The sequence below is a fragment of the Ceratotherium simum genome, chromosome 15, assembly GCF_057802395.1.
Source record: "Ceratotherium simum simum isolate JZ-2026a chromosome 15, ASM5780239v1, whole genome shotgun sequence".
NCBI lineage: Eukaryota > Metazoa > Chordata > Mammalia > Perissodactyla > Rhinocerotidae > Ceratotherium > Ceratotherium simum.
This window is the reverse complement of record NC_141914.1, coordinates 37,365,256-37,379,342: the sequence shown is the minus strand read 5'-3', so window position 1 is coordinate 37,379,342 and position 14,087 is coordinate 37,365,256. Positions and strand designations below refer to the sequence as shown.

The 14,087-nt window shown below is 39.8% G+C and overlaps 1 protein-coding gene across 3 annotated transcripts in view; it reads right to left on the bottom strand.

The window, feature by feature from the left end:
* Positions 1–14,087, bottom strand: part of IGF2BP2 (insulin like growth factor 2 mRNA binding protein 2) — a 151,714-nt gene that overhangs the window by 41,365 nt on the left and 96,262 nt on the right. For all 3 annotated transcript variants that reach the window (XM_087439896.1, XM_004424617.3, XM_004424618.3), the window contains exons 3-4: positions 4,337–4,385; positions 3,017–3,068 (exon numbers count right to left, since the gene is read on the bottom strand). In XM_087439896.1, the coding sequence (XP_087296022.1) occupies positions 3,017–3,068; positions 4,337–4,385 (101 nt within the window). The remainder of the gene's footprint in view (positions 1–3,016; positions 3,069–4,336; positions 4,386–14,087) is intronic.

The following is a 14,087-nucleotide window of genomic DNA, read 5'->3' as shown; positions in this document are numbered from 1 at the left end:
AGTTTTTTAGGATAAAATCATAAAAGAAAAATTATTCAGTAGAGGAGCATAATGCTTTTTAATGCATATTTTGAGATTACTTTCCTAGAAGTTTGTATCAATTTATTGTACCACTTACTAAGGTATGAGTTTTAATTGTTATGATTTGCATATATTTTTAAATAATTGGATATATATTGTAATTTTAATTCTTCATTCATTGATAAGGTTGAACTATTACTATTTTTGTCTCCCTTTGACTGAACTCCTTGACTGTGTGAGTTAAATCTAGTAACTGTGTACAATAAATAAAGAAAGCTGACAATTCCAACTCACTTGGCTGACAGAGAGAACATGTAAACTCTAAGAGTGGCTAATACAGGATCACTCTTATGAGTTGGCTTATCTTGGTTCATAATCGCTTGCTTCTTCTCCAAAGTCAGAAGTTAAAAATAAATTCAAAAGGCAAGATAAAACTTTCTCAATCCAAGCCAGTAAACTTAAACCAGAAATATTGGTTTTCCCAAAACAAGTAGACATGACTAAACCAAATACTCCCTTTAAAACATTTAAGCTACTGGGAGATGTAATAACAACATTAAGTTAAGGATAATTCAAGAAAACCATGATAAAGTTGCTTTTCAAAGTAATAATAAAACCCTATAGTGTAGGGATTCTTAATTTTGGATCCATGCTCGAGCTTCAGGAATTCTATAAACTCCCCCTCCAAAGATTCAAATTTGTGGAAATATGAATTTTTCTGGTTTATAATTTCCATAAGATTCTCAAAAAGGTTAAAGATCACTGTTAAAAACACTGTTTATCCAATAACTTCAAAGTAGCTGTAGCCTTTACAGGGAGAGGATGTACAATCCTTAGGAACAAACTGCTACCGAGGTTTACATGTAATAAACGCTGAGCCCAGCCCTGGCCTTTGCAAGTGATGATTGCTCTCTAATCCACACCCAGAGAAGACCTCGCGGTGCAAAACAGGGGAATGAGTAGCCCCTAGCCTTCCTCTCTCAGTGCTGACACATACAATGTTACAGAGGTTTCACATTTGCTGCTTTCTAGTGCTACAGATGAGGCTGCAGACTCCCAGAAAGGGAGAAAAGGCTGGGTTTGAACCTCCTGGATAAAGCTAACCACTAGGAATCTCAGATTTTGTTCTCACTTCTGGGTCATACTCTCTGTTCTTCAAAGAAGTTTGTCTACAGGGCCGGCCCCGTGGCTTGGTGGTTAAGTGCGCGCGCTCCGATGCTGGCGGCCCGGGTTCGGATCCCGGGCGCGCGCCGAGGCACCACTTCTCCGTCCATCCTGGGGCTGAGTCCCACATACAGCAACTAGAAGGATGTGCAGCTATGACATACGACTATCTACTGGGGCTTTGGGGGAAAAAATAAATAAATAAATAAAATCTTTAAAAAAAAAAAGAAGTTTGTCTACAAGAAATCAGACAGTTCTATGATTCTAGGAAGAACTGAGCTCCATTCAAAGAATACATTTCATTCATGGGATATGATACCTCTATAAAGTTTCTTAAAACTCTAGCGAAAATGTTTTCCTGCTGAATCAGGGATCACCTATGAAACAGAACAAAACAAAAGCCCAAGACCTCTCTCTTGTAGTTGTGAGTCAGCTGGAAACTGGGTGTTCTCCAGGGCACAGGTGCCCCAGGAGCTGTAAACTGCCCCAGGGACTTGGAATATTTCTTCCTAGCGTGGCATTGTCCTGAGCTTATAACATGGTCTTAGCCAGTAGCTTTTACAGGTTCATGTCTTTAAGGCCATCTTGCCTACTACATCCAATCCTTATTAGAATATCTTCTTTTCCATGTTGAGGGAAATAACAAGAACTGAGAAATAGAATCCTTGTAAATCATGTCTTCTTTCTGAGCTCTTTTCCTTCACCTTGGGGCACGGGCAGTCAGCAGCATGAAACTGAATAACAATATTTTCAGTATTCATGGAGTGGAGAACAACTGAACAATTACTGCTTTAAAACTATTATATAATTATACTGGCAGACAGAACAACTTGCATATGAAAAAATGGGTTCTCTATGATTTTTCCTAAGTGACCCTTAACAATCCCTTGAGATTATGTATGACTTCATTGTCTACAAATATTTGTACAAGTTCTCTTTGGGTACCACAACTATTCAGTGATAGAAGGAGGGTAAAATTATCCTCCCCATTTTATAGATGTGGAAACTAAGTCAGTCAAGGTAAGTGACTTTTACAAGGGCTCACACTAAGAAAATTCACATTCTGCTTTCTAGGCCAATGCAAAAAGAACCTTTTATCACATGTTACTGCCTGTCATATCAGGAGCTTAGAATCTATTTTTCCGGGACTCTTAAAGAGCTAAATAAGATCTCAGCTTCAGGTACCTTTACTTTTCTTTTTAAAATCATTGCCTTTCACATTTTATAAGATAAAAATGAGGGTGGCAGGAAGAAGAATATGTATTTTCTGGGCATTTACAACACTGTTCCTAAGACAGAGACTCTCAAATGAGTATACACAAAAATCACTTGGGAGTGCTTGTTTAAAATACAGATTCATGAACTCTTCCCCTAAAGAGTCTTACTTGTAGGTCTGTCTGTGGTGAGCCCCAGGAATCTGCATTTTCACAAGCATCCAGTGGATTCTGGTGTAGGAGTCCTACTCCTTGAGAAACACTCAGTCCAAGACACTGGGGATCTGTTGTTCTTAGCCAGGAAGAGGAAAGTTGTCATAGTGTAAAGTTAATTACTTCCAAGTGAATTAAGCTTACCCCAGCTTGACAGCGTTTGTCCAGTGCTTGAGCACATTACAGAGTAGAAGAAAAATAGCCTGAAAATCATTCCCTGAAGAATAAAGTATATAGATATATATAGACATCCCTCACACATAGATATGTAAACATACATTCTAGGAAGCTTGCTTCAAAGAAATATGACCTTCCTATTTCTCCTGGGATTTGACCCAGCCTATAAGAAAAAAACAGATAATATCCCTCTCAAAATTCAGTAGGCTAATTTCCTCACTTATTACCTTGTTCCACATTCTCCACTGTTCCATACTGAGCCAAAAGTCCATCTAACACCTGAAAAAGAAAACTTCAATATTAGAACTTCAGGTCTTCCATAAAAACAGTTAGAACTAGGGGCTGGCCCGGTGGCGCAAGCGGTTAAGTGCGTGTGCTCCACCGCGGCAGCCCAGGGTTCGCCGGCCCGGATCGTGCACTGACGCACCACTTGTCAAGCCATGCTGTGGCAGCGTGCCATATGAAGTGGAGGAAGTTGGGCATGGATGTTAGCCCAGGGCCAGTCTTCCTCAACAAAAAAAAAAAAAAAAAAAAGAAAAAAAAAAGAGGAGGATTGGCAGATGTCAGCTCAGGGCCAATCTTCCTCCCCCCTCCAAAAAAAAAAAAACCAGAACTAAATACATATGTTGGACTTTCATTTGCTTATTGGCTCCTAAGTAATCTGTTCACTGAGGTGACACAGCAGAATTTCGGAGTCTTACTAACATTAACAATCACATTCATCATGATGGTTGGAAGCCACTTACTGCTTTTGAAATGAGAAGCAGAATAAAGTGCAAGGATCAGTTCTTCTTGGAAGATTTAACCATTCTTCCTTCAGTTTTCCTTTAGGGATCTCCGAATTTTACAAAGCAATGGGATGTATAAGTTTGAAATTTTTCATAATAAAAAGTGTTTTTTTTAAAGTAACAAAAAGTTAGACAAAACATTCCGTGTCCTTTAAGGCTATTTTGATTTTGTTTGGGTTGGCGAATATGGGGCAGTTTGTTTTTAAATAATGCAATAAGGCCACTCCTCATATTCTATCTTATTTTAAGGTAGCGAATCTTATAAGAAGTTTTACAACTCTGAAAGTATATCTTAACTATTACTCATGGCAACTAATTTAAAATAAACAAAAACCTGCTCAAAGAACTTTCTATTTTTATTAGTTTTCCAGTGATTTTACTTTTTTCAAAATCATAATTTGGAAAGGTAAAAATCTTTTACAAAATCATGAGATAAAAATTACAAGCCAAGTAAACATTTGTTTCAGTTTGTTCGTTGGTGCTTGGTGCTTAAGACAGAATAAGAGAGATCAAAGTGCACATCCTACACAATGAAAGGGACAAATACGACCCCAAACTCAGGACAGATCATGCACATAGGGTAGTGAAAAAGGAAGAGACAGGACCCAGAGGCTTTGTGGACCTCTCAAGTCTGAGGACCTCTAACTCATAAATGTGAAAGGGAACTAAAAAAGGGAGAAAATGTCTTATTAACCCATTAAAAAGTAAAATGAGGAAAGAAAGCAGGAAGAGAGTAAACACAGAAGTGACATTACCTACCTCCCACTGCAGGTGAGGAGGGATATTTCGAATCTGAATTTTCCTGCTCCTGTAAAAATAAAAGTACAGACTGTAACACTCTCCAGGACACAACTTCAGCAACTAATAAAAACAGGCTTCAGACCATAGTTTGAGTTAACTTTCTCACTGTGTTCACCAAGGCATCAGCAAGAGACTGTGACGGTGAATCAGAAGCATCATGTTTTAAGGTTTTCAATTACGTTGGGGAAAAAATAAAGAACAAATCCCAAAAGTCCAAACAGCTAAAGGAATGGTTTAAACGCAGATTTGCCTTTTCGATTTCCTGCTAGTTAGAATTTAAAGTGTCATACATGGGGCCGGCCCGGTGGTGCCAGCGGTTAAGTGCACGCGCTCCGCTGCGGCGGTCCAGGGTTTGCCTGTTTGGATCTCGGGCCGGCACCGACGCACTGCTTGTCAAGCCATGCTGTGGCGGCGTCCCATATAAAGTGGAGGAAGATGGGCACAGATGTTAGCCCAGGGCCAGTCCTCCTCAACAAAAAGAGGAGGATTGGCACATGTTAGCTCAGGGCTGATCTTCCTCACAAAAACTAAATAAATAAATTGCCATACAGGTTTTCATTACAGAATTGTCCCTTTCCTCCTCAAAATATATGGTCCTGCAACTGACCCTCCCCCAAAAGGTACCTAGGTTCAAACATGATAGGTAAAGTCACATATACAGCAGGCTTAAACAAGATCAGATTTAGTTTGTTCCTTGTCTAACAACACAAAACTTCCTTTTAGAAAATTATTTTTAATTCTGAATAGGTAATACAGTCATAATTCAAAAATCAGAACACTATAAAAAGGTATACTATGAAAAGTCTTACTCCCACCCACCCTCTTCCTTACCAGAAATAAACACTAGTTGCTTTCAGTTTCTTTATGCAAATAATAGCAAATACAAATATAAATTCTTATTTTTTCCTTCTCTTTCAGAAATATTCATATTTTCCACACACTCACTGCATCTTGTATTTTTCGCCTAACAGTAATATCCTGGAGATCTTCCTATGTTGGTAGATAGAGAGTGTCCTCACTCTATTTTATACTACCTGGTTGCCCGAGGTGCATTTAACCCATTCCCTATTGATGGATATTTGGGCCTTCTTCTGCCATTTTATTCAGAGGATTTTTCTGTTTTTCCAAGATAACTTTGTCTGATAACTTGGAGTGATTTAGATTGTTTCTTGTTTTTACTTAAGCATTAAAATTAGATAGAAAAAAGAATAGAAATACAAGGCTAAGAATTTTTCTGTCTTTTGAGAACATCAGATTCTGGAAAGAAAACACAAATCAGCATTTAAATATTAGAGAGGTCATTTTAATAGAAGAGCTTGACATAGAAATCCCAATAATATCCACTATGGGGGGTTGCAGGGGAAGGGACGTGATAGCCAAAGCATACCCCCATTACTTGTTCTTTCCTTCTCGTCTGAGAGGCACCAAAGAGCTGCTATCCACAGCCACACGTTTCTCCATGGCTTTACTCTGGGCAACAGCCCCAAAAAGAAATGCTACAATTCACGCAGAGAGAAAAAAAAAAGAGACAGAGAGAGAGGTACACAGGTAGAGGAAACAGGTAAACAAACAATGAAGTAAATGAGGGCTCCAGTGTCCTTATTGGATAAAGCCCCCCCCCCACTAGATCCCATACACTATTTCTCTCATCTTATTTTTGAAAAATGAGAATGCATTCATGCTTTACCAGGGCTCCTTAAATGACTATACAAGCCAGTCTGCAGAACCTCTAATCTTGTATCAGGGTAGGAAGGAGGAAAAAGAACCAAAGACTAATTTCTACCTCTCTGCTATGCAGGCTCTTTCCTGACACTGCCTTTGGCAAGAGTTCATAACAAAACTGCTGACACCATCCCATACAGTGGCTACACGGAATGCTCCACAGAGGATGTCACAAGCCTAACTATTTATAGAAAAGGCATCAGAATTTGCAAGAAAATTGAATATTTCTAAAGAAAAATATTTTTGTTATCTCCAAGTATAAACATTGACCCCAACTGCTAACCAAGAATTTACTGGTAGAAATCCTATTGGAAGAAATTCACACATGAACACAAAGATTTGAATAAAGACAGATACTGTAGCATTGTTTGTAATGACAAAGATTGCAAACAATCTAAATATCCACCAACAGGGAGATGAATCAAGTAAATCACAGTATAGTCATAATAAGGAACATCATACAGCAGTTAAAAAGGGTGAAGGAGACATATGTGCACAGTCATAGGACACTCTCCAAGGCATGCTGTTACAAGAAGAAAGTTAATTACACATTAGGTTGATAGTGTTTTTTAAGAGCACAAAACTACATGTTTTTTCTTTTTTTGTGTGAGAAAGATCAGCCCTGAGCTAACATGCATGCCAATCCTCCTCTTTTTGCTGAGGAATACTGGCCCTGGGCTAACATCCGTGCCCATCTTCCTCCACTTTATATGGGACGCTGCCATAGCATGGCTTAACAAGCAGTGCGTCAGTGCACACCCGGGATCTGAACCTGTGAACCCCGGGCCGCCGCAGCTGAGCGCGCACACTTAACTGCTACACCATCAGGCCGGCCCCAAAACTACATGTTATTAAATGTGTATATGTGTAAATGCATAGAAAAAAGTAGCAACAAACAGATTTGGTTGGTGAAAAGGGACATGCACTTTTTATTTTAGCTACTTCTATCTTGTTTGCTTTTTTTAAAAATGAGAATGTATTCGTGTCTTACCTTACTTGCTTTAAAAATTAACAATTAAAACTCCTACTAGGGATGCTTTAATGAATATACAAGATTTATTTTTTTAAGTATATTGGAACCTGCTAAGCAAAAAAAAGAAAAAGAAGATGAAAAAAAAACCAACACCTCACTCTTTCCATAATTACGTTAGGTACTCTTCTTGAACTCTTATTTAATAGAGCATTAATTTATTTGCTGAACCCCTTTGTTCATAGTGCACAAGAAGGCAAATTCTGCCCAGTCCAGATGATCCCAAATCCTAACTAAATGGGTCTAAAACAATGTTTCCCTGTAATACGTCATGTAAAGAATGCACATGAGGCAATCAGTTCAGTTACTAGAATGTTTGTTAAGCAGGATTCTAAGAGAAATCATCTCTAAAAAGCTAGTGTGTATGTAGCATCTCTAATCTTAGATCAGGATGGAAAGGAGGAAAAAGAACCAAGAACTAAAAAAGGGAAATGGAGATCACTACAGTAGAGCCAATTAAACTGGAGCTCAGTCAGGTCATTTAGGAGAATATCCTGAGAGATCTCTTTCAGGATCAGGAGTGATCAGGATCTCTGAGATCTGCGAACTCCCACAGCATCATGTGGACTCCATGCCTTCTTGTCACAGAACCCAGGATGCCTGTCCCCTTTCCCCTGGGAGGGACTTCCACATGCTCTCCAAAACCCAGCTCGTACCTACAGACATTTCCAGGGCATCTCCAGGCAGAATTGTTTCTTCTGCACTCTTTAGCTTTTATAACAGCTCACTCTTTGGTATAATTATTTATCTGTCAGCACTGTCCGTCCTGCTAGACAGTGACTTCCTCAAGGACAGGCTCCTTGTTTACTAGTCTCCTGTCGAGCATGGGGCCAAGTGCATAGTAGAAAAGGAGAATGTGGAAGCCCAGGGGCTGGGAAAAGCACTCCTATCGCTGCCTGTGTTCTATTTGCGATGTGGACCCTGACCCCACCCAGGAAGGCAAACTGCCCTTTTCTCCTTTGCCAGGTGGTCAAGAAGAGAGGGAAGGGGGAGTTCTTTTTCTTCTTTCCTTTAGAAAAGAAACCCAGTGTTTGGCTCAGTCTCGAACAAGAAATATGGACCTTTTTCCCTTTGAAATCCATAAAAGTGTGCCCTGCTTTAAAACAAGCCAAACTTACACAGTAACTTAGGAAAGAAATTGGCTATAAAAAAAATTTTTTTTTAAATAATTTCACAGTCCCTTTACTTTAAAAAAGAAATCAAGCTTTTCTAAATATCCGTAAATGGCATTGCTCATCCTTACGGCCACAGAACTATTACCACAGTCTCCCGGCTGGTCTGCCATCCCACTCCAGTCTCCCTCCTCTCCCATCCATCCCACACTTGGCCGCCAGTGACTCTGTAAACACACAAATATGACTGGTCACTTCTCCCTTCTTTGAATGTCACCATGTCCAAATTCCCTTTCATGACCCTGTTACTGCCCCCTTCCCCATCTCTATCTTTAAACACTCTTGCCCCAGCAAACTGTTCAAACTTTGTGCACTTATCCCCTTCACCAAAAATAATGCGTTACACCTGTAGTTGATACGCGTGCGGGGTCGGAGCCTTCAACACTCCCAGTCGACCTCAACAACAAGAATAAGAGGGCAGTACAGAGCATGGTTTTGATTTTTTTTCTTTTTCATTTTAACCAAAAGCAGAATAAGACCTGTAGTCAAGCAGAGGGTGCCCTTTAATACAGATACACAGACTCTTTCCCTGTGGCTGTGGGATTTAGGAACTCAAAATTTCCCACTCTCATATTCAGGTAAGCTAGTATTTTGGGTGGGAAAGGGCAAGCCCAGGCTCCACACGACCAAGAAAAGGATAACATAGCCCAACAGCCATCTTGCTTGGCTGGGGAACTGGCTACTTTGACCGATTGTGTATTCTGGTTAATTGGTGATATAGTATACATGTGTAGACTATCAAACCTTTGAGAACGACAAAACAAAATATACTTAATTAACCCCAGCTCATCTAACTCTCATTTAGTTGATGGTTCCTAAGGCTTTTCAACATAAAAGTAACTCAGGGTACTTTTTATGAATATATTATTATCTTTGTACTGTAGATGCTCAGAGGAAATAGAAGGTTCCAACTGAATGAATTTCAGATAAAACTAGATGTCCATTGTTATGAATTTCAAGGGAGGGCCTGGCAGAAATTATTTTGTGTGGTAGAATTTGTTGCTTAAAATAAGTGGGCAATCATCTGGGGAAATAAAATGATATTTAAATGTCAAGGAATCTGTGATTCTGAAGAACTATTTCACCTGTATTTTAAAAAAACGTAAAACACCTGCTTGCAAGTGAGGAGGATAATGCCATAGTTTTCAGGCATATGGTCACCTAGTCACAAGTCTGATCAGCCACCCTGGGAACTCTAAGCCAAGCCTTGATCTTGCTGGAGGCTTGAGTAGAGAACAAAGTTAACAAATTGTGAGAACTGAGCTCATAGGATCTCAGGTTCCATTTGAAAATTACGCCAGCTAAGGATGGGAGGATTCCCCAGGTAAACTGTGGGGAAGTGAGGCAGCAGAGGCAGCAAAGAGGGTCCTGTGAGAGAGTCCTTTGGGGTTCAATGAGGGATTCTACCCCACTGGGTCCCATCGGTGTGCACAGCAATTCTGAGCTCCATCGGATGACACAGGGTCCTCATCTTGGAGGGAAATCAGAGCACCATGGAATGTGCATTATGTGCAAAGAGAAGCTGGTGTGCTAACAGACTCCAAGGACCAAGACTGAACCCACCAGAGCTCTCAGCCCCACCACCTCTAGTGCTGTAATCAGATTCCACGGCACCCTGTGCACTCATTAGTATGTATTTGAGGCACTTTATCTGTTTCCTATTCCTCATTAGTTGTGAAAGTTCCCCTTAAAACTGCTGGACATTGTGTACAAGAGACATTCTGTGCTAAATTGAAGTAGGATCTAGGGCTGCTTGGGGAAGCAAATGAATCACTGGTGATAGCCCAGTCCAACTCTCTACCCAACTGTCCCTTAAAGTCCCCGCCCCCTCCTCTGTCTCTATCTGTCTTTGTCTCTGTCTCTCTCTCTCTCTCTCACACACACACACACACACACACACGCACACGCACAGAGGCAGGGCACAGAGAATGATTAAGAGTCAATAAAACAAATTACTTAGTCACTTTCTTTGTTACAAAATTATTAAGAACAATTGCCTCTGCCTCTATGGAATCTAAAATAAATGTATTACAACAGTTTTTAGAAAAATAAATGCCTTCAACATAAAAATTGTTGAAAAATGAACAAAAAGAGGTTTGGGGGTTTTTTAGAGAGAAAAAAATATGTGATCAAAGTAAAGTTCCTGTGAATATTAGCAGTAGTCTGGGCCAAATCACAAAAGGATTAAATCAGATATTATTGTGGTGACCCACTGCAAAGGGTTTTGAGCCAGGAGAATTACAGTTATAATCCCAGTAACTTTCCTTTTTGTATAAACTTATGTCCACAAAACCATAAATCCCCAGTGGCCCTCACGTACTCATGCTTCCTGAGCATTCAGGGACAGGAGCTCATGAAAGTTCATTGCTTGATTGGAACAGAAAAGAAATCAGTGAATATAATAAGCAATAGTCTGAGACTTTGTAGCTCATTTATTTACCCTCCACCCCTTCTCAAAGAGTTTACTAGTTCATAAAAAGGCCTTGATTTTTTAAGAAGTTGCTAACACAATTACAGATTTCCTTTTTGAGGAAAACATCAGGGTTTCTTAATTGTTGAAAGCAGCAGAAGGGGAAAAGAGAAAAGCCAATAGGATAATTAGATGATGATCAGAGGTTCATGAGAAGATAAGTCAGACTGCTATGTCGTGGGCAAGACGGTGAAGGAATTTCCCTATTGGGGGTATGGTGGGTAGAATTTGCATTAAATGACCATTAAGTTTCATTCCAACTGCAGGATTCTACAAATCTTTGGAAAGAGGTGTAAGAGGAAAGTTAAAATCATCTATTAAAATGAATCAGTATGTTTGACTATAGCTTGAAACCACCATACACTGTTCTAGAGAAATAGATAACCAGATTTCTCAGAGATTCAATATTTTAACTCTTTAAAAAGGAAGCCAATACCTAAAATTTTCTTTTTGATTCATATTCAGTTTTTAGCCAAGGGGCTCCTTTTACTGGAATAGTGGTAAACAGTAGAACTATTTGAAGTGAAAGAAAGCTAAAAATCTAAATAATTATTTGGGAAAAAGACAGTATTTTTCTTTGTCAAAGACTATTTAAGGAAATTAAAATAAAACAAAAACAAAAAACCCTGACATGGAAAAACTGTGACCACTCTTATCAAGACTTGTGTACAATTCCCTACAGATATCATCTTTCCCATCCACCAACCCCCTCCTTAACTTGTTTTGTGACATAAGAGAGAAGGAAATACAGTTTCAGCTCTAGTTTTACCAGAACTTCTCTATTGGCCTCATTGAACTCTCTCTCTTCCCCATCCCTCAAGTTATTTTATTTGAGGAAGTCTAATAAAGTTTCAGAGGTATACTCAAAACGTTCATCACAGTGTTTTTAGCAGGAATCTTTCCCCAAACCACCACTACTACTTCCATTAATGAATGCTAAGCATCTCATTCAAGCTTTACCACATTCCCGCATAAAGTAGGCATTGTTATCCCCATTTTTCAGATAAGTAAACTGAGGAGTTGATGAGTTCCTTGTCTGAGTCTCACAGCTAGGCTCTGATATTTTTGACTTGCAGTCTATAAGTTTAAAAGTTGGCTCTTAAAATGTTACTCTGGCACTGTCAATTCACCAAAATAACAAAATTTTTACATTTCATGTATATATTTCAGTTCAATGAATCTTGGACAAGATGTGCCCCCTCAGGCAAATACTAGGAAAATGGGTCTTAGGAATAGATTTCTAGCTTTTCCCTCTCACTGTCAACCTCATTGTAGACTCTGACCAAAAACATCTCCTCCAGGAAGGGTTATTTTAGATACTTCACCATAGGGGCCCACTCTTTGCGCCTCACAAGAACTTACTTAAATATAAATGCCCTTTAGAGAGGGTAATAAAGGTATTAATAACGAGTAAACTCCTTCATAGGGTGAGTTCACTCCTGGTTAACAGTCAGGCTCTCCTGGCCCATGGCTAGCAGCTGTCCACACCTGCAAGGGACTGGGTATGTGAGAAATCACCTGCTTACCAGTTTTGCTTATTATCACTGGCTCCAACCAGGGCTGTGCGGAGCCCCATGGGGCAAGATGAAGTTTGAGAACCCTCCCCAAAATACGGATTGCTGAATGGAGAAGGGTGGAGTGAATCCCAGACAGGCAGACAAAGTCCTCAGAAGGCCAGGACATTCGTGTGTGCGTGAGTACGAACACGCATTTAGATTCAGGAAGGTGAGATTTTGAGAGGCAGGGCTGAGTCTTTGCGAGCCAAAAATCTGCATGCCAGCTTCCAATTTTTTAAGATCTAAACCAAGTAAGAACCGAAAGCATTTTCTCTAATGCTTTTATTCTGCCGTGAAGATCCCAGTTAACAAAACCAAATTGTGTTTCTAGAGAAGTGATTAGCCACCCTTATAAGGCCCTCAACTCCTTACCTGTAATTAAGACTAACCAGGGTACAAACAAATATTTACACATCGTAATTTGAGCCCAGATGAAAAACATATATAAACACAATGCAGCACAAGTTATAATCTGAGTATGTAAATGTTTGCCTTGTGTGGCACATGTTAAATACAAAACCATCTTTGTAAGGGCAAAGGGAGCCACATGGCCGGCCCCGTCACCAACACCTGTGCCATCCTTTCAGCATCTCTTCATTTTCGAATAATTGTTCTCTTTAGTTCTCCAAAGGGCACTCAAACCTGTCCCTTTCCTTCCTTCCTTCCTACTTCTGTCTTTTTCATTTTTTTCCCTCCTCAGTCCAAGCAGCAACTGGAACAGAGCAGGTGCTCCGCAATCAGCAAATTCACCAGGAGCATTCGTGGACTACAGCTGGCTTCTGTTTCCTAGCCCACTCCATCCCCTATTCTGTCTTCCGACCACAAGAAGAACAGGTGCTTACTGGAGACACTGACTGGTCTTCAATCAAGCCAATTTCTTTCACTCCAGTTTATGCTCATCAGCTCAAGGCAATAGGCTGCTGACTGGAAAACGGATGGGGAGACATTTCCTGACACAGTAGCCACTGCATACATTTCCTGTGATTGGATGTAATGACTCATATAGAGGTGGTGTTCTTAACACAAGAAGTACAACGGCATGCCTTGATTGACTGAAGAAACAGTTTCACAATTAACACAAAAACTCAAGCCAGAAGCTGTGAGTCCTCCATGCCTGGGAATGAGTAATAAGCCAACAGCATTTTACTTCTGAAAAGAAGGAACTAGTCCCAGTGGTTATAAAAGACTTTGATCTTATTCATTACAGTCATGATGATGATTAAGGAAAATTAAACTCATCTCTTAATAGAGCCCTAAATCCCAATAAGCAGAGGGAGGCAGGAGAGGGCCAGCCAAATCACATACTCCTTCCTCATAAAGGAACTTGGTGCCCTTGCCATGCTAATCAAATAGTTTTCACCCTCCATCCCACACAAGAGTAACATCTCACTCATGCTCAGGGCTGGGGTGGTGTGAACAATCCAAACCACTCATAATGTTTGGACTGGAGGTTAAATATTGGACATTTTATCTGATTTTGGAAAATAGGATGATTTCTAAGATTGAAATAAAAACTTTCCAAATTCATTTTACAAACATTCACTAAGCACCTATTATGTGCCAAGCTCTTGTTTTAGGTTTTGGGTATTGCAGTGAACAAAACAAAAATGTCCTCACGCTGCTTACATTCTAGGGAGCAAAAAACAAACAAACAAACAAAAAGACAATACTGACCTCGGCAACCTTTAGAACTCTCTACTTAATTTCAATAAAACAATAGTTATGTACTTGAGAGTTGGTCCTTTGATCCAATGAAGTC